The sequence below is a fragment of the Trachurus trachurus genome, assembly GCF_905171665.1.
Source record: "Trachurus trachurus genome assembly, chromosome: 5".
In the NCBI taxonomy this organism is placed as follows: domain Eukaryota; kingdom Metazoa; phylum Chordata; class Actinopteri; order Carangiformes; family Carangidae; genus Trachurus; species Trachurus trachurus.
This window is the reverse complement of record NC_139896.1, coordinates 26,115,943-26,135,806: the sequence shown is the minus strand read 5'-3', so window position 1 is coordinate 26,135,806 and position 19,864 is coordinate 26,115,943. Positions and strand designations below refer to the sequence as shown.

At 39.7% G+C, this 19,864-nt stretch overlaps 1 protein-coding gene across 1 annotated transcript; it reads left to right on the top strand.

The window, feature by feature from the left end:
• Nucleotides 1–2,083: 2,083 nt before the first annotated feature.
• Nucleotides 2,084–16,992, top strand: LOC310986308 (immunoglobulin-like and fibronectin type III domain-containing protein 1; the record flags this gene model as incomplete). Its single annotated transcript, XM_083972156.1, has 23 exons — nt 2,084–2,117; nt 5,306–5,428; nt 5,518–5,657; nt 5,854–5,953; nt 6,052–6,078; nt 6,357–6,399; nt 6,484–6,679; nt 7,194–7,307; nt 7,396–7,558; nt 7,692–7,964; nt 8,117–8,533; nt 9,129–9,253; nt 9,406–9,547; nt 9,651–9,944; nt 10,040–10,339; nt 10,607–10,783; nt 11,415–11,543; nt 11,645–11,953; nt 12,724–12,809; nt 12,897–13,089; nt 13,397–13,693; nt 14,480–14,806; nt 16,910–16,992. 23 exons carry the CDS (start codon nt 2,084–2,086, stop codon nt 16,990–16,992), a joined length of 4,092 nt encoding a protein of 1,363 aa, XP_083828282.1.
• Nucleotides 16,993–19,864: the final 2,872 nt, after the last annotated feature.

Sequence of the window (19,864 nt, the reverse complement as noted above, 5' to 3'; positions counted from 1 at the left end):
AACCACATTTTAGCCATGTATGGGTTTTCATGCACTCCAAAATTTTATCACCGAACATAAAGGGGTGTCGCCTTTGAAATACTGGAAAGGGAGAGAGTACACGCTGAAGACGCTGAGCTGAACGTAGACGAAGAAGATTTGGAAGTAAGTCAGATGTTTTATTTATTTTTTAAACACTGATTTCATGTGTGAATAATCTTTATAGATTGAATCTCATAACAAAGAATAAGAAGAGCTTTTAACTGATGTGACTGAAATCTTCATGCATGATGATGTCAACGAGCGTTATAACTGTAGCATTATTAGGGACAGAAGGGCATCACTTGCTAAAGGAGACTAACACTATAACACTTCAAGAAAAATAGCATTGAGTTGCAAGGGTGTCAGTATTTAATTTTGACAATAAAATCTAAATAAGATGACCTGTGGATTTGTTTTCTATATACCTACAAACTAACAACAACAACAACAACAACAACAACAACAATACACTGTATGTACTGTCACAGTCACAGTCACAGGACTATTGTCTGAAAAATGTATTTCATTCCAAAATTTACATTTTTTGTGCCATGTCAAAATAATAGATGCAGTGAAGTCTGAAACCAGTTTCTAAAACTTACTGTCTGGGGATTTTACGAAACAGAAAAGTACGAATGGAACTCTTGAGATGAATCTGTAATTCTGACACTTAAGATCTCAACAGTATGCCTTATTTCACTGAGGAATATGACCTTCCCAACTGGCTTCTTATGACTAACACAGGATAAAGTAGGATGAGCAGTTATGTTTTTTTAATTTGTTTTATTTGATGGGTTATAGATGTTCAAGGTCAAATATTCTTTTTCACATTTTTCAATGGCGAGCTAATGGTGTTAAAAATTAAAAGACCATAGAAATCCTTATGGCCATAATCTTGTGTGCAGCCCATTTTGTTCTAATTAAAAGGTGCTCAGCTCTGCAGTTACTAACATTATTACTTGACTAATTTAAAGATTAGAAATTCCCAGACTAACAGTCATTTCCATCAACTGGTACTTGACCTGAAGGTCTCAACAGTCAGTAGGTCAAAGTCCTCTCCAGTTTATTCTGCCAACAGCTGTGGCCTTGGTTGAAACAAATTTGTGTCTCATTTTAAATTTCTGGAGAGGTTTTTCAGATTATTAACTAAAAACACAGTATACTGTATGGCTAATCATGTTTCACCTTCAAACACAAAACAAGTCTACATGACCACAAAGGACGAGCAGTTTGAATTTTGAAGTTTGAGTGTTTTGCTGACAGTTATCAAGCAGACACCTTGTGCAAACCGGCTTGGAGAACATAAGTTTTAAGAGTTTGTGGCAAGAAGGAGATTTACAGATATGTGCATCAGCTTAACAGTTTGATGCACACACATTCTGCTCCTGTCTATGTTTGGATCATGAGCAGTTAAATTTCTGCCACTTGACTCCACAGGCCATGTGGTCAGCCACTAGGTGGGGTTTCACATTCCCTATATACAGTACAGTGTCGCAGCACGTCTCCAACTGTCTCCATGGTTCACAGAGGAGTCAAGGCATCCCCACTTTGACAGGGCTGATGTCATAGGGCAACATAGGTGATACTTGAGGAGAACCCCCAGGGAAGGGTTTCTCTACTTTTTCTGGCCCATGACCCCATTTTTTGGTCTCCTGGGTTCTCATGACCCGAGCATTTCGCCTACAGAGGTACAGAGTTACAGTCATGCAAGTCATGCCAAGATGACTCAAAGATGTCTAACTGTGGAGGCATCTCCAAATGAGCCATACAAAAATCTATACACCATGGTCAAAAGTCACTTTTAGGAAGTTAGTCAGTTGGCCAGAAAGATTATCAAACTATCATTTTCAAGACAGAGTATAGATCAATTGAGACTGAAATGGCTGTTCCTGATGAGTTTGTTTTGACATCTTGCAGGAACCTTCCTCAAATATCAAATATTCTTCATCTACATCAATGACCAACTACACAGCACACAGCCATGACAGTTCTTCTTTGTGTTTCAGCCATACAGTACAGTGATCATTCAATTCCTTTCTGACAATCAATCGGAACCACTGCAATGAGTGCTAATACAAACGACCCAAAAGCCCGAGGTAAGTCAAGGAAAGTAAGCAGTGAAACGTTTTACACACTCATTATTTACTAAATATTATATATAAATACATAGATATAATGATTTTGCCAACTAATGACGAAATGAGAAAGAAAGAAAGAAAGAAAGAAAGAAAGAAAGAAAGAAAGAAAGAAAGAAAGAAAGAAAGAAAGAAAGAAAGAAAGAAAGAAAGAAAGAAAGAGATTATGCTTGTTTGAGACCTCCTTCAAAATATCTGAATTTCTTTTGACATCTGAAATCCACTTCCTTTAGCACTTGGTACGGAGAGAAAGCGTAACTGGATACATGTGAAGGACAAGAGCCATACACATTTCATTATACCACCCAGAAACATTATAACAGAGTGTCTAAAAAGCATTCACACTTGCTCTAGAGGCCTAGTGTTGGTGACTCAGAGTGGTTTATGACAGCTTTATACAGCCAACAAAATCTCACTGAAGGTGTCCTCAAGTTTGCTGCTGTCCAAATCAAACGATTCTCACAGAGGCGATTGGTATGCAGAAGCAAACAACTGACTGCTGTCCTACCAGTCTTGGATTATGTGTGAATCAGTGCTTGAAGAGCAAGGTTACAAGAATCCCGCCTGCATTCAGACGATACAAGAGTGTAAACCAATCCCCTGAGAAATGACACATACAGTCTGATGAATATTCAGCACATAGCCTCCAACTGGAGTGGGGCTGCTGCAAAGAAGCAGTGAAGAAAGGGTAATCTAAACGTTGTTCACATAGGAAGTAGTGATATAATAAAGCACCACTTAAGTTTTCTGAATATTATAAGAATGCTGAACTTCATTTAGATGAGAATCTGATTTCACCTTGAAGCTGTAGCTGCTTCCTCACATTGTCACATCTAGTTCATTTCATGCTACTGAATTTAAAAGAATCTGTGTGTTTTCTGATCAGTATTTCCAGCCATTTCACATGTTTGTTAGGTAAAAGTTCAACATGTGGGAGTAAATGTTTTTATATAATAAGTACCCACTTTATTAGTTACACTTGTAAGATCTGATGGGATCCAGTAATTATGAATTTAACCTTTACAAAAATAATAAAGTAGCAGTTCTGATAATCAGTATCAGAGCGGTATTAATTTAACTACAAGTTTAATACAGATGTTGAAGTGTGCTGTGCAGTGAGAGGTGTCTTTTACCTTTTACTCTTTTACCCATTTCCTTCATCAGCATGAGGATGTCATTTTATCAAGTAGCCTACAACTACACCACATCAGTAACACATATTTGATTAACACCTGTAAGAACAAAAACTGAACATTATTAACTTCATTCAGGTACAACGTGGTAAATCCTTGGGATAAATAACGTTTTTTGAATTGACAGTGAATTTAAATAAATGTGTTGTACTATATTTAATTAGACTGCATGGAAGATGAATCAGTTTCCTACATACGTTTACTGTGGCTTAAACGGTCTTCTAAAATTGTGGTTTTCTAATTGTTTAGATCAGAATTTTGTTTTTGTATGTTTTATTACAGAAAGTGTGTAAAACAATAATCCAACATTATGTCACTGTGTGACTTCTGGGTGGAATTACAGTGAAATGAAGTTCCCCTCTGGGGACTGCATGTAACCCACTTACAGACACCTAGGGGTCCTCAGACCCCACTTTGAGAACCAGTGTCCAGGACCTGTCTTCTGGCTTCTAGGAAATCAAACCATGAATATATCTAATAAACTATCTGTATCTGAAGATAAAAATGAGTGATGAGAAAGAGACAGAATGGACTTTATATGTCCAACAAAAGTTAAATCACAATTGAGTGTCTTGCTCTTTAATCTGTCACTTCCACAGTTAAAAACATGAAACACTGAACCAAAACCTTATATTGTACCCAGCCTTATGAGCTGCATATGGCTCCATTCAGATTTCAAACGTTTACATCTGTTGGGGTGGATCAGCTTGAGGAGAAGTTGCATGAGGTTGTTTAAGTAGTGTCGCCACCATGAAAAATGGCTCATTTGTGGCCACTGACTCATCAGATTCAGAGAAATGCCTTTGAAGACAAATTTGTTGCCAGTGTTTCAATCGAAACATTGCAATAAATCCTCTTAATGCCATGTTGCATATGCTTGGAAACATAAAATCACTGTCATGATGGCACAGCAGTGTGCTAATGTGTTGTCTGACCTATTTATGCGATGCAGCACTAAAGTCATGTTAAATGTTGAGGCCCCAAGGTGACCGGAGCAGTTCTGCGTCATAATGAGGTATGAATCCTGTGCAGGAAAAGTAACAGAGTAACAGATGGTGTATTGGAGTTTGTGATTTCAACAGCTGTTGGATGAACTTAGTGTTGTGCAGTGACTCATCCCACAGATGAAATGTTAGAGGGGATAAAGGCTGGAAAAAATGTCACCAATCTCTTGTTGGCCGTATCCACAACCATAGTAAAGAGGTGATGATGGTTCAAGGTAACAACGCAGCCTGACAGACTTCTTTTGGCTCCTCATATTTTGTAACAGCCTTCCTCAAAGTCTCAGAGAAACTATTTATATTATACTACTCCACCACCTCTTTTGCGACTGTGTGACATGCACATTTCCCATGCATATACAGTACACTGTCTGACCTTTTACCCCACTTTTTCCATCAACTAGAGACAAGTGTGAATAAAGAAAATAAGTATTTTTGTATATTTATCCAATATTCATAGGAATCCGTAGTACAATTATGACAAAATAATACAATAGTTTTGTAATTTATATTTCTTTGCATGTATAGGTTATGTATTAAAAAAAAAAAAAAAAAACCTTTACCAGCACAGTCAAGTGAATCAAAGGAACTGTCATGATGTAGTGGCTTTGAGGGTTGAAAGATAAAGGAAATATTGACCTCTAGTGAAATATTGTTGTAACTGCAACAAGGAGTAAAAGCACTGGTGAAAAGGTGTGTTGTTTAGTTTATTTCCCAAATCCTGGAAAATCTTAATTAAATTGTTTAAATATGCAAACATGATTACTGGGAAGACTGGGACAATGTGATACATTCAAGATTTATTCTACTGTTCAGTCACATGGTTTTGCCCCAACAAGCTTATTAATACTCAATATAACAAGTCATTTTATGAGATCTGTGTGTTGTGTTTCTTTATGTTTCTTGTTTTATGTTTATTTTCACGACCTTACGTACTATTTTCTGGTTTTAACAGTGGCTATCAAAAAACGGTCCAGAGTTCCTGGTGTAATGATCACTCAGTATGTTGAGCAACTACCACCAGGAAAAACAACACCCGACTTCACACGGAAACCAATGGTTACGACAGTTCAAGAGGGTAAAATAAAATTTTGATTAAAATTGTCATTATAACATAATTTTTTGGAAAGAAAATAACACTTCACAGCCGTATCACTATTGTTTCAGGTAAAAAGGCGTTTTTCAGAGCTATGGTTAATGGAGAGCCAGCACCGACCGTCACCTGGCAGCGCAACAAGGGTGAGGTTAATGATCCAGAAAAGTACAATCCCAGATATGATGAAAAAACTCGACAGCACATTTTAGAGGTGAGAAAACAGTACTTTCATAAAACGCTTCACATCTCACGAAACACAAACCAATCGAAAATTCACATACCTGCTGCTCTGAATTATAAAAGTGTGAGCGAGACAAAACTCAGGTACTTTGATTTGCTCTTGGTCACATTAGACTGAAGCTTATATTGAAATGAAATCCTCAGATGATAATATTGTTTTTTATCAGATCAGCGGTGTAAAACCAGAAGATGGTGACACCTACAAGTGCTTGGCCACCAATGAGTATGGAGAGGCCATATGCACTGCAACGCTCAACGTTATTGCAGGTAAGAGATTTAATGTGCAAAACATTAATGGCAAACTAAAGAATAGCATAACGTCACTGTGACTACTCATATTTTGTTCTACTGTTGTTTTATTCCAGTTGGATTCAAGAATGACCCTACGGCAGGTATGAAGCTAAGAGATTTTTCTTTTTTTTTGATCCGGGCAGCACTTACAAAATCATTAACTATAAAAAGGAAGAAGGGAGAGGGAAGCTATGCTGCAATTACAAATTCTGTATTTGCTGAGGAAATACTTTTGGTTTCAAATCATTATTTTTTTTAAAGTACAAATTAATTTAATCCACTTTAGACAGAGCTGGACTCTTCACATAGGCCTACACATGATGGTGGGATCATTTGCCCTTAAAATAATGAACCTCATTCACATTTATTTTTCATTCAGGAGCCGCAGGGCCACTTGACTTCAGAGCAATGCTCAAGAAAACGTAAGTTCAAACTGAAAACCGAAGGAAGCTCTGTAGTGTTAAATGTGCCCTGTGGCAAACTCAATGAGACACACTCTATTTCAGCGTCGTTGTCACCAGAAAAAAACAACTGCCACCAAGGAAAGATGGAGAAATCGATCCTAAGCTCTGGGAACTGCTCATCCACGCGCCAAAGAAAGACTATGAAAGGATCTGCTTCGAATATGGCGTCACTGACTTTCGCTGGATGCTCAAGAGACTCAAGCAGTTAAAGAAGGAAAGGGCAGATGAGCAGGCAAAGGTACTGTGGCCAGTTTTAAACAACTGCAAATTAATTTTCCACACACACACTGGAGGCCAGTCAGTGCGGCAGGGGGAGAGAGAAAACAACTGCAGGTCAGGAAAAAAAAAAAAAAAAACATTCCCAGGGCGGGTAAAAGCTAAATTATTTTTCCCTCAACATTTGATCCCTGCCTTCCTGTGCATGGAAGCTAGTTTTGCTTGAGGCTAAGAAACCTACTGCATCTCAACAAGTAAATATCCAACACTGTGTTCAAACACGGCAGCATTGAAAATGTAATGTGGGGCGCTGTGTAGCTCACTGGGTTGAGCAGATGCCCCATATACAGAGGCTACAGTCCTCACTGCAGCAGCCCTGGTTTTGATTCCCCCTGCGGCCCTTTGCTGCATGTCATTCCCCTTCTCTCCCCATGTTCTGTCCTCTCTCTTCAACTGTCCTGCCAATAAAGGTGTAAAAGCCCCCAAAAATACTTGAAAAAAAATCACGTTCTCTCAGCTGTGTTTTTCTTTTGCAGGTTGTAGAGAAGGTGGATAATGTGAAACAAATAGAAGTGAAACCAAATGGAAAAGCTGAATTTAGCCTCGACATGACGCTGCACGATCCCAACAGTGCAATTAACTTATACAAGGTGGGTTTAAGAGGAATCCCGAGGTAATCAGTTTTGAATGAAAAACAGCTCCGCAAAAAAAATAACAAATACGTGACTCTCTCAACAGGATGGGACAATGGTGCTATATGGTGACGATGAAAATTCAAAGCACAGCCTTAAAAGAACTGGGTCAACATATGTTTTCAGCATCAAAGACCCTCAGCCAGAAGACGCTGGATTTTACCAAGTCGATGTTGAAGAGGCAAATGTTCTTTCAACTGACTTTCGAGGTAAAGTATCATAAAAGTATTTTGCTTGTAATAAAACAGGTTGATTGACATAGCGGACAGAAAAAAAAGCATAATTATGAATGTCAGTCAGTCATATTATTCTATGCTCAAACCTCCTCCCTTCCTCTCTCAGTGCCTGATGTGGAATTCATAGCCAAGATTAAGGATGTGAAGGCTGTGGAAAGAGAGGACGCCGTCTTTCAGTGCGTCTTGTCAACACCCCTCAACGGTATTACATGGTCCAAACAGGACTCGTCACTTGAACATGGGGGCAAACATGATATCACTGTCTCGGAGGACAAACTTATTCACACATTAACAGTTAAAGACTGTCAAATGGAAGATAATGGAGCATATTATGCCATCGCTGGGATAGCCTCCAGCAACGCCTCTCTCACAGTGGAAGGTGGGCAATCTTTTCTTCTTTGATTAGTGGTACACATATTAAAATATGAATCTAACTTGTATAGTCTGAAACTTAAAAACATTCTTTAAAAATTGTATCAACCAAATAACATGATTTATCCTCCCTGTTCTTTTGGTTTGGCTGTAATTTAGCTGATCCAGATGGCAGTAAAGGAAGGAAGGGCAGAAGAACTGGAGATGAAGATGATTTGACTAAACTAGCATTGGAGCAGCAGGCCAAGCTACAAAAAGAGAAAGACGACCTGGAGGCAGCCAGAAGAGCACAGGCTGAAAAGGATGCTGCAGATGCAGCAGCTAGAGCTTCAATGGGGGATGGAGGAGACGGGTTTGGTGACGGGTCTGGGAACAGGTCTGGAGATGGCTTTGGAGACGGGTCTGGAGACGGCCATGGTGATGGTTCTGGTGGAAAGACTGATGGAGATGGAAGTGACGGAGATGGCAAAAATAAGAACCTCCTTGGAGATGGAGATGATGGAGATAATGACGGTGATGCAGATAAAAAGAAGAAGCGATTACGGACTGGCCCTTTGGTTCCTGACACTGTTACAGGTAACATGTGAACACTGAAATGTAATTAACATCTGTTACATCTCAGCGTTCCTTACATTGGCTTTGCCACTACTGCTGCCTGCTTTGCTACGGGGGCAAAAAAAATTAACTGTGGAAAAAAAAATCAATTCCAATTGGAGTAGATTTTAGTGAAAACTCAGAACTAAATTTGATGGTCTTTTTGAAATGAAACGTAATATTTAGGCCCAGAAGTTTAATATAATGGCAATAATGATGTAGTCCACTAGAGGGGGACATACTGTAAACAAGAGAGGAAACAGTAGCAAGGCCGCTTGCTTAGGCCATACAGTATAATTAATTGTTTGCTCTTGATGTATTAAACCTTTCACTCTATGGATGGGAACAACAAAAAGTGGCTGACTGGCTGGATTAAGACAGATTTACCTGACTGATGTCTGCAACTAAATAAATAATATATGTGTTTTCTACCTGGCCAGTTAATACAGAAAAGGTTACCATGTACTGTACACTTCACATTTCTCTTCTTCATACCAGAGATTTTATGGCCATATATTCCACACAGAGTCATTTTTGGGTTTTCTTCTTTTTTTACATTTTGTTCAAACTGCTGCAGCTCGAGGTGTTCAGTTTGTCAGTGGGCTGTCAGATACTGATGCTAATGTTGGTGAGCGGGCAGAGCTGTCTTGCAAACTGAGCAGTGATACTTCAGAGGGACTCTGGTATAAAAACGGAAAACCGGTAAGTCAACTATTCCAGGAGTAATACAACCATATAAAACTACTGACATGCATATCACTGTTTCTCAGCCTGTATAGACCAATTTAAGTCAAAAACTTTTACATTCTACATCGCTTATGAACATTCACCTGCACATCTTTTTATCTGACAAGCTGACCAGTGGGGATGGAGTAACAATTATCAAAGACGGAGCTTGTCACAAATTGGTAATTGATTGCTGTACAGAAGACGATGCAGCAGTGTACCGCTTTGAAGCTGAAGGACGTAAATCAGAGGCAACACTTAATGTTCAAGGTAAGAACCAAAATTAATTACTTTGTTTTGTATTATGATCACTTTGCAATGGGTTAAACAGGTTTAGGTCTTTGATGAAACCTTTCTTTTTCTGTGCAAAAAGATCCACCGAAAATTGACAGCGACGCTCTGGGAGAATTCTCAAAGCCTGTCATCATTAAGGCGGGTGAAAATGCCGAATGGAAGCTGCCATTCTCAGGCGGTGCACCGATTAATATACAGTGGTTCAAGGACGACGATGAGCTTTTGCCTGGCCTCAATGTGAAAATTGACACATCAGACACAAAGAGCCAACTACGCCTCACTAAGTGTCAAAGGAAAGATGGCGGGGAGGTCAAAATCAAAATCAAAAATGAATTTGGCACAACAGAAGCATTTTCCAAACTCATTGTTCTGGGTGAGTAGATAAAAAGACTTGAAATTATACAATGTACAGAAGGTTAACACTTCTTGCTTTTAGGACAATATGATTCTATCTCACTTTGTCAACAGACAGACCAACACCACCACAGGGACCTGTAGACATTATGGAGAGTGCTGTAACATCTGTTGGGTTCAAATGGAAACCGCCGAAGGACAACGGCGGTTGTCCTGTCACAAACTATATGGTAGAGCGCCAACAAGTGGGGCGAAATAAATGGTCAGATCTTGGCGAGATCCCTGACAGCAACCCAAGTTACAAAGACTCAGATGTGGACCCTGGGAGGAGATACTGCTACCGGATCAGAGCCAAGAATTCAGAGGGCGCCAGTGATTACCTGACGACAGAGGACATCCCTGCTGGTGTACTCCGTAAGTTTCCTGTTGGAGTCTATTTTAGGATATTACAAGGGATTTTTTTTTTTTTATCTAACTTTGACAACAGTACAAGTTAAGATATAAAACAAAACTTTTTTCCAACACACCAGCTTCAGATATGTTTCTTGGCAGGTTTTCAGGTTTCTAACAAACTTAACTTGGTGGATAAAGCAAAGTGTACAGACGTTGTGCAATGTGTTCATGTTGGAGGAAATAAATACAGAGCCACATAAGTTACAGAATGACACATTTTCCTCACAGGTTACCCAGGAGCCCCAGCGGCACCTAAAGTGTTCAGTGCCTTTAAAGACTGCATCAATCTGTCATGGAGTCCCCCATGTGACACTGGAGGAACCAAAATAGTGGGATACAATTTAGAAAAGAACAAGAAAGGCACTAATTACTGGGGCCTCGTAAACCAAGGAGGGCCGATAACAGGTATGTCCCTAACAGTAGGCTGCAGTTATTACAGCCAGAGCCAGATGCATTTTGTTTTTGGATTGTTCATTCATCCGTCTGCCAGTCCCAATCTCATGGACAACACAACACAATATCTCAGTAGTACTTCATTCTTGACATAAACTTTCACTGTGATTTTGGGGGTCAAAGGCGTGAATGCAATTTCTTAGTAACACCTTGGAGCGTCTTGTTCTCATCAAGGATGAACTCATCTCCCGACTTCCTCCTCTGTTCTGTGCACAGGGACACTGAGATTTGAGCAGCATGAAAATAAATTGAAATTGAGAATTACAGTAAAAGTCATGTTTAGCAGCTTATTGAAACTTAGGGTTTGGTGAAGTCACAAAGTTATATTGTATCAGAATGCTGAATTAGAAAACTATATGTCCTTTTAGACTTAACATATTTTACGAATGCATCCACAAGCACTTGAAGCGAAACTATGATTTTTTTTTTAGAGAGAGATTTTTTGAATATATCCCTCAGTGCTACACTCTGGCCTCCTCTACATGCTAATGTGCAAGAATATACCACCGGTTGCCTACACAGTGAGAAGTGTTTGCGCTCTGATTCTGAGCGATATGCTAATCAAATCCTCATTTCGACACAGGTACAAAGTACGCAGTGAAAGACGTCTTTGAAGGGGCAGCGTATGAATTCAGAGTGTCTGCCATCAACTTGTCTGGTGCTGGAGACCATAGTATTCCATGTGACACAGTAATTGCAAGGGATCCAATGAGTAAGCCAATCATATTGAGGTGTTATGTTTCACTGCAGTTATCCTCAATGACAACATTATGATTTACTATGTTATTCAGTATAATGTTACTGTGATTTCAGAGCCCCCAGGTAAAGTAACAGACCTGAAATTAACATCCTCCAACTACACCACATTTTCACTGGCTTGGACTAAGCCTAAAGAAGTGGAAGGGGTAGAGGATGAAGCCCAGGGATACTACGTGGAGATCAGACCAATAGAAAGCCTTGAATGGACCCGTTGTAACACCACCCCAATTACTCTAACTTCCTACACCGTGCTTGGCCTGAGGGCAATGGCTACATATTGGGTGAGAGTAATTGCCACCAATTATGGAGGTGATGGAGAACCTCAGGGCTTTGACAATTATATAATTGCCATGCCCCCTCCAGGTAAGAAGATTTGAAATTTAAATTAATAACTTGACAGGTTCTCAGTTTCTCCAAGTTTAATGAATTGAAACTTTTTTCTATTATTTCCAGGTTTGATCAAATTATATCTATATCTGTGTACATTTACAGCAAATATTTGTTTTTGTGCACAGTGCACCTTTTGCCTTGAAGCAGCTATGCAAATCTGTATTGTTCTGCACCAAGACACTATAACAAGCATAACAGCTTTCCTTCAGGTTTTCTATGATTTAAAATGTCCAACAATATTTTGTCGAATAAAGGGTGGAATTATAGTGACAAGACAGAAGGGTGTTATTACCGGGCTCCAGATAACCCAGCATCAACAAAATGCTGAAGTTCAAGTACAGCTTTCAGCAAGCGTAGCAATTTGAAGGCATTGTGCAACATCAAAACAAGACTGTAATGGAGGCAAAATGACTTGTTTTTATTTTTGTTTTTAACCAGAGGAGCTTCATGCTCCTTAGTGATATGGGCTGTCTGTGCTGACACGCAAGGCTGTGGAATACAAATAGGTTCGAGTAATACACAGGGATGTGGTATTTCTGACAGCTGAGCAAGGTGGATAACATTGAACAAAGGATAGGAAACAGATCTAGATTCATACAGCCAGTGGATAGCCAATAAACTGGCTTTGTCCTGGGGTTTTTTTCTTCTAATACAGGAAAATCTGCCCAGATAATTGTAAAGGTATGTGAGAAAACTGGTGATTTGTAGTTCAACACTTCATCATTTGATTGTAAATTTCACAGTGAAGCCAAAATTCAACAACCGCAACATGAAGAACTTTGTGGTGGTGAAATCTGGAAACACAGTTCGTCTGAACATCAACTTTGAGGTACAATGCCAAAGTTTTTCTTTCTGCTGAGCTCAGTGTATTTTTTCATGCACATACAAATCTGATATTTACCTTAACCTGTTACAGGCCTCCCCCTTGCCACAAATCTCTTGGTTAAAAGACGGTATTCCAGTGTCTAAACATGTGACAATTACCAATTCTGACAAAGGCTCTCAGCTCTTAATCCCTACATCTGAGCGGTCCGACACCGGCATGTACACCATTACTGTCAAGAACATGGCTGGCCAAGAGAGTTTCAATGTTGAAATCAGAGTTACAGGTAAGTCTCAGGGAGCATTTTTACAATTTCTAAATTTTGCTGGAGATGCTAGAGTCTTTTAAGCTTTGAAGAACAGTAAACAATTTAAATCCAAAAAAAATCCAGGTAAACTATAGAACACTAACAATTATACTGATAATAAATGGGAAAGATAATCAAAATGAAAATGACTTAACCAATTGTATTTTCCTGTTATTAAATTACAGTTAAAAGTTGCAGCCACAAGCAGGTGGGCACTGGGCAGGGTACATCTTGGAGCCCTTGATGTTAGTAATCTGTACCTCTGCATGTCTATATCTAATTACAGATGATCCCAAGCCTCCAGGACCAGTGGAACTGGATGAGAACATCTCAGGGACAGTGACTCTGACCTGGTCTCCCTCTCCAGATGAGAAGAGGGATGACAGGCTGCACTACATGGTATCCAAACGGGATTCGTTCAAACGCAGTTGGAGGACAGTGGCTGATAATCTCTTCAACAACAAGTTCACAGTCATCAACATTTTGCCTGGAAGGGAGTATTACTTCAGGGTGTTTGCTAAAAATGACATGGGCCTTTCGCCACCTTCTGAGTCCCCCATGTTTGGAACCGAAAAGGAGAAAGGTTTGTGCCTCCACTCTGACTGGCCCATACACAACAATTTCCATGCACTGATAGCTGAGCAACAAAATGATCTAAAAGTAAGAAAACCTCAGTCAAGGTCACTGACATTGTCAATAATGCACCATTTCAACACCCCAACATTACCTTGCTCAATAGTGTGTTGTACAGTTCATTCTACTTATCTAGACAAGACTTGATACATTTTTTAAAAGGTAGGCACTCCAGCAATTTAGTATTACACTTTTATAGAGATGAGAGTCTCAAGAGAGAAAATGGAAAAAAGGGTAAAATAAAAGAATGACAGGCCAAACTAGAAAAAGAAAGCAATTCCTGCAGAAAATGTGTGTGAAAGCAGCTGAATGCTATTGCTGAAGCAATGCTGAATGAGCTGAAGTAATTGTTGAATCAATGCTAAATTAGCTGAATAAACTGCTAAGCAATGCTTAAAAAGGCTGATGCTAAATCTGAAACATACATATAACTTGTAGTATGAGATGAATGCAAAGGTAAAAAGCAGTAAAAATGTTAAAGGCAGAAGAAAACATTGAAATCCTGCATGTTTAAGTAGTCTTTAAAAGTCATGGCTGGTGAACCCTTTTCCAGAAAGATAAAAGAGAGAAACACTGAAACTGAGACTGATTTGAATTATAGAAGTTAGAGGAACTGCAGCTCAACCGGATGATGTCAGGGCTCTCAATAGATTTGTATCTCACAGAAAGTTGTCTTCCAAAGCCAGAAGTGCATATGCCTGTGTGTGTAGGCTAATGCTTTCTTTTTGCTTTTCAGGAAAGTTCAAAGTGAAAATGCCAGAGACAAAATGCCTGGACTTCCAGTCATCTCCATCATTTATTGTTCCCCTAAGGAGGCGTACGTCCCCTAAAGGTTATGAGTGCTACATGAGTTGTGCAGTTAAGGGCGATCCAGCTCCACGCGTGACGTGGTACTACAACAACATCAGTTTGAACACGAACACCAACTACTACATCACCAATGTATGTGGCGTCTGCTCCTTGCTCATACTCAGAGTGGGAGCTAAAGACAACGGAGAATACAAAGTTGTTATTGAAAACAAACTAGGGACAGCAGAGAGCTCGATGACTCTGAATGTCCGAGGTAATAAGCAAAAGATTAAAAATTGCACATCAATAAAAAAATCTATTCTAGTAAACCAACTGAGCATATAGTATGTAAACTGAATGTGTGAATATGTTCTTTCACAGAGTGAAGAAGAGATGCACCTGCTGGACAGAAGCTGATTCCTTACTGTGTTTTAAATGGGTTGGATTCCTTTTAAGTCTCTCCCTCTTCTGCTAGTGTTATGAAAAATAGAAAATAGACATATATTTTATCTTTTACTTAATGTGTGATCCTGGAGTTCAATGTTGAGCAAAAATATAAAAACACACATCTTGAAAAAATAGTGTTCTTCTGCATAGCCATTAATTAATTTAAGTTACAGTTATTGAATACTCTAAGTTGTGAACCACTAGTGGCACCACTTAATAAATCATTTATGAGTGGGTCCCTGTGTCATTTATATTTCATGCATGCCAAGTAAGAATTTTATTGTGAAGGACCAGATTATCATTTAACACATACCTGTGTCATTTTCCTAAAGTATTAATATGAATGAATCTCACTAAATGTGAGATACAATTGAAATGCTTTGTTTTGTTCAAATGGTGGTTACAGTAGCAATGGAATAATTACAGCAATAATCTTTATTGCCGACGAATATGAAAATTTGCCTTTGGCTTCACTGTCTGGTTAAAAACCAATAAACACAAGAAAATTACCACACCATGCCGAGAACAAGCAACAATAACTAGAATAAATCCAGTGTAAATTATGCAAATGAGTTTAATAAAGGACTTCTTGTTGCAAGTTGCACTCTTCTTTAAAGGGGAACTATGCAAGTCTGTTCACTTTTCTACCGTTTTGCTAAGCTTCCTCCTGGCCATGTGCATTTGTTTTTAACAAAGCTAAAGCAATCCATGGAGCAGTGGATAACTTTATAGGCTATATCATACTGTATACAATGTTAAGACATGTATATTTGTTTAGTCGTATCTGTCATAAACAAGAGTGTTTTCATTCTGGATTCTTCAGTTATACTATGGGAAGCTTTGGTTCTGCAATAAGTGCAAAAAGTGCACGCTTAATTATTTATTCGAATGGAGCCCCCAAGAGCTGTGTCCTTGAATGCATGAATGAATACATGAAGGAATGAATGATATATTCCTCAGTTTTGTTACTGCTACACTGCCAGCATTTGCAATAATAGCAGTTTACTAACCAGTCACCTCGAACTATTGTAAGTTCCATGGTCCGTGTCAACTCATTTTGTCACTTTATGATAGAGGCTCACTGCAGTTTCCAATCTGCCCTGAGGACGTAGCACTGCTCAGGGGGTGTATTAACCTTTAGTATCCTGAAGGCCTTGTCAAGCAACAGTCGCCAGCTACTCCCAGCAAGTAACCAAATTACTGTATGTGACAGAGAAAACAAATGGCACAAGTAGCATATTCAAGGTTTTTCCACCGCAAGTCAGACAAAACAAATTCAAGCCATTTTCCTAATACTCACACAACATACATTTCACCAGCATCAGGGCAAACCTGACCACAACCAGGGCCAGATTCAACATTCATTCATTCTGTTTACAGTAAATTAAATATCCACTTTAGCACTTTTGATTCTAGATGTGTACGGTTTGCAGCTTCTAGTAGGCTAATGCATTTTCAGGACTTGTAGGGGAACATTTTTGGTTTGATTATAAAAACCATGAATATTTTTTTTTTCCAATGGGGCGGAGCAATCACAATGTAGCCTAATAAAAATCTAAATATGGTGAAGTGCAAAATTCAAATTGCAAGAGCTGGAATTTTAACAGTTGTGCAATTAGCTACAAGACCCAACAAATCAATCTTACACTTAAAAACTGTCCAAGTTTTTGAATGTTGGCTGAAGATAATCAGCTATCAGGACAAAGTTAACAATCAATAGCCTTTTGCAGATTCATTTCTCACACTGTGGTGCATTCAGTAGTCAATCTCAGTAGCCTACTACTTCCACCACTGCAGTTACATAACATGCTGCCACAGACACACATGCACGCACCCAACCCACCAGTTGCTTTGAGTATTATAGTGGGGGGGGTCCAATGAATGACTGGGACACAGCAGAATAGACAACATGATACCTTCGCTGTCCCAGAGCAGCAGCAGCCTCACTTGGCAGCGTCCACTTCACTGAAGACTCAGCTGCCCAAGGTCCCGGACGTCCTGCCGCTCTGCTAGCTACTGTAGCTGCCATGGCCAAGCGCAAGTCAAAGAAGCCTCAACAAGAAGACGCCTCCACACCGTTGGAGTCACCAGCTCCACGGTCCAGAAGAACCACGACCTCCTCTGCTTCTCCAGCCCTGCTGTTCATTGTTCTGTTTTCAGTAGGGGCCTCGACAATGGGCTGGTATGGTGTGGACCAGCAATATAGCATCGACCAGCTGTCACAGTCTTTGACGACGATGCAAATGAAGATAACAGACTTGCAACAGGTGATGCAGACAACCGACACACAGGTAAGTTGGCTCATGTTGTCATCCGCACTTTCTTTCTTTCTATTTCGGGACTGTCCACTTAACTCTAAATCACTTAATCAACTGAAGTTTGCTTTGTTTTATCTCGTTATAACTTTAAAATTAGATTGACACGGTTTTCATTCATCGCCATTTTCGCCGGTTCACTAGCCTGACAAACCAGACTATATCATTAAATATTTGCTGCCGCTAGGGTGCGTCTAGATTTCTAGGCTACCGATTCACCTCACCTGGCAGTGATTGCTAGCAGGAATTTCCGAATCAGGGTGTGCTTTTCAAAATAAGAGCACAACCTTTGTGGAAAAGAAAAATAAATAGGCTAAATAAATAAGTGAAAGTGAGAAAGGTTTGAACAAAACGCCATAAATTCAGATGCAGCTTGTGTGATCATATGAGTATATTTGTTTTGAAAGCACAAGGCTATGAGACATTTTAAATAGGCCAACTTCACACCAAAACAAACAACACCAAACACCAAAACAACAACACCAAACAAGATTAGATTTTAAATGTTTAAACTGAGTCATGTCGCATGAGTAAATACCTTCATTCACTTTCTAGACCGATGCAGGTTTAGGTGTAGAGGAGAGGATCGTTGCTCTGGAGGAGGCTCAGAAACAGGCTCAGCAGGAAGTGGAGGTAGCCCTGGCCACATCAGAGAAGCTGAAGAACACTGACCTTTACCCAGATCTTTGGGCGCTCCACGAAGAGATGGACACACAGTGGGCTGAGATGAAGCAGGTCTCCCTGTCCGTCAAAACACTCCAGGATATGTTGAAGAACCACAGTGAAGAGTTTGATGCTGTGAAGGAGAGGGTAGTCACCATTTTGGGCTCCAGCTCAGCACTAGCTGGAAATGTGGCTGGGTTGACCAGTGCTGTGTCCAGTGCATGCTCCAGAGCTGATGAGCAGTTTGCATCAGGGGAAGCTCTTAATGCAGCATTAGGAGAGCAATCCTCTGGGCTGAATGAGCTGAGAGAGCTGCTTTATCTTCATAATGTTGCGCTTTATACAAACAACCAGGAGATGACTGCTGTAAAGTGAGTTCAATTTAATTTCACAGAGTTTTTCTTCCCAAACAATATTTTTTGATGAGCTGAATTGCAAATCAAAAAAGTGTTAATTTTCTCTTTTGTGTGTGTGTGTCACAGGGAGCTTGTGCAGACTAAGCACGCCATGCGTGCCCACGCATTAGAAGAGATGCTCACCTCAGTGCAGACGACTCTGGATGAGCAGCTTTTCACGTCACAGAACCTCCACAGCAGCATCACAGCTCAGCTGCAGACGTTTCACACCCAGGTACTTTGACTTCACAAAACTCAGCACGTGATTACTCTTTTTTAGTGTTTTTCTTACCTTTACATATCTATCTGTCTCAGTTGGTGAATAGTCCTTCCTGGTCAATAAAACTGAATTCAAATGAAGAGGAACCAGCTGCAGGAGAGTTAATCACCACAACACAGAGTGCAACTGAGGTGCCCAAGAAGCTCGAAGATGTCGAGGAACAGGCTGAGCAGCAGGGGGCTCAAGATGGAGCAAACGAGGAGGAGGAGGAGGAGGAGGAGGAAGTTGAGCAGGATGACCAGCCACTGGAACAGGTAGTGCAGGATGGTGTTAGAGAAGAGCAAGAGGAGCAAGACATTACACCAGAGGAGCAAGAGGATGATGGAATTACAGAACAGATTGGAGAGTAAAGAGGCAGTGGAGGAAGAGACAGCAGAGGATGAACCTACAAAAGTCCACTGAACCAGATACTGAGATCTTCATGGATAATACTGAGGCGACATGCAGACTGAGCACTTAACTGTTCAGCTGTTCTCTCTGTAGTTCACATGACTGTTATTTTAAAGTCTTAAACTGATTAGTTGGAATTGGTTTTACATGCAACAAGTGATTTGTTACATTTGTTTTATGTAAGTGGGGTTGATTGATGTATGTGTCAGAGCAGAAACACTGACTGACTGTACAACCATTTTAAGGTTCTTCTCTAAAACACATGTTTTGTTTTCAAATTGAGTTAAATTTTATACATCTAGTCATTATAAGTATTATGATTGCTGTAGTTGCGCAACATACTGTAAACGTAATGATTTTTGATAAAGCATTATTAGAAGGGGTCCCTGGGTATTAATTTTAACAACCTTGCTATGAGATTCTGTGTTAGTCACATTTATATAACGTAGAACAAAATAAAATGTCATTATTGGTACAGGACAGGAGAAAAGTAACAGACAGTTTTGAAGTGCCAGATGTGAGAGGAGATCAAACTGTGCTCAAAGCATGGAGTAATTTAACGCAAGTACATGTGTAGTGCCTCTCACTGTATAGTTATTTATAGTACACTGCACATGCCTCACATGTGAGGAGTGCATATGATTCCTCTGGTACTGTACATACTGTCCTCTTGTCATGAAGTTATTTTGTGAAAAGGTTAAAGTACTATTTTCTGCCAGCAGGTGGTGCCTTTTTGCTGTGAACTAGTGACAGAGTGGATAAAGGTCTAATACATCCATGGTCTACTGTACATATGTTTCAGGATTTTGTCATAATAGTGATATAACAAATAAGGGTGGTGT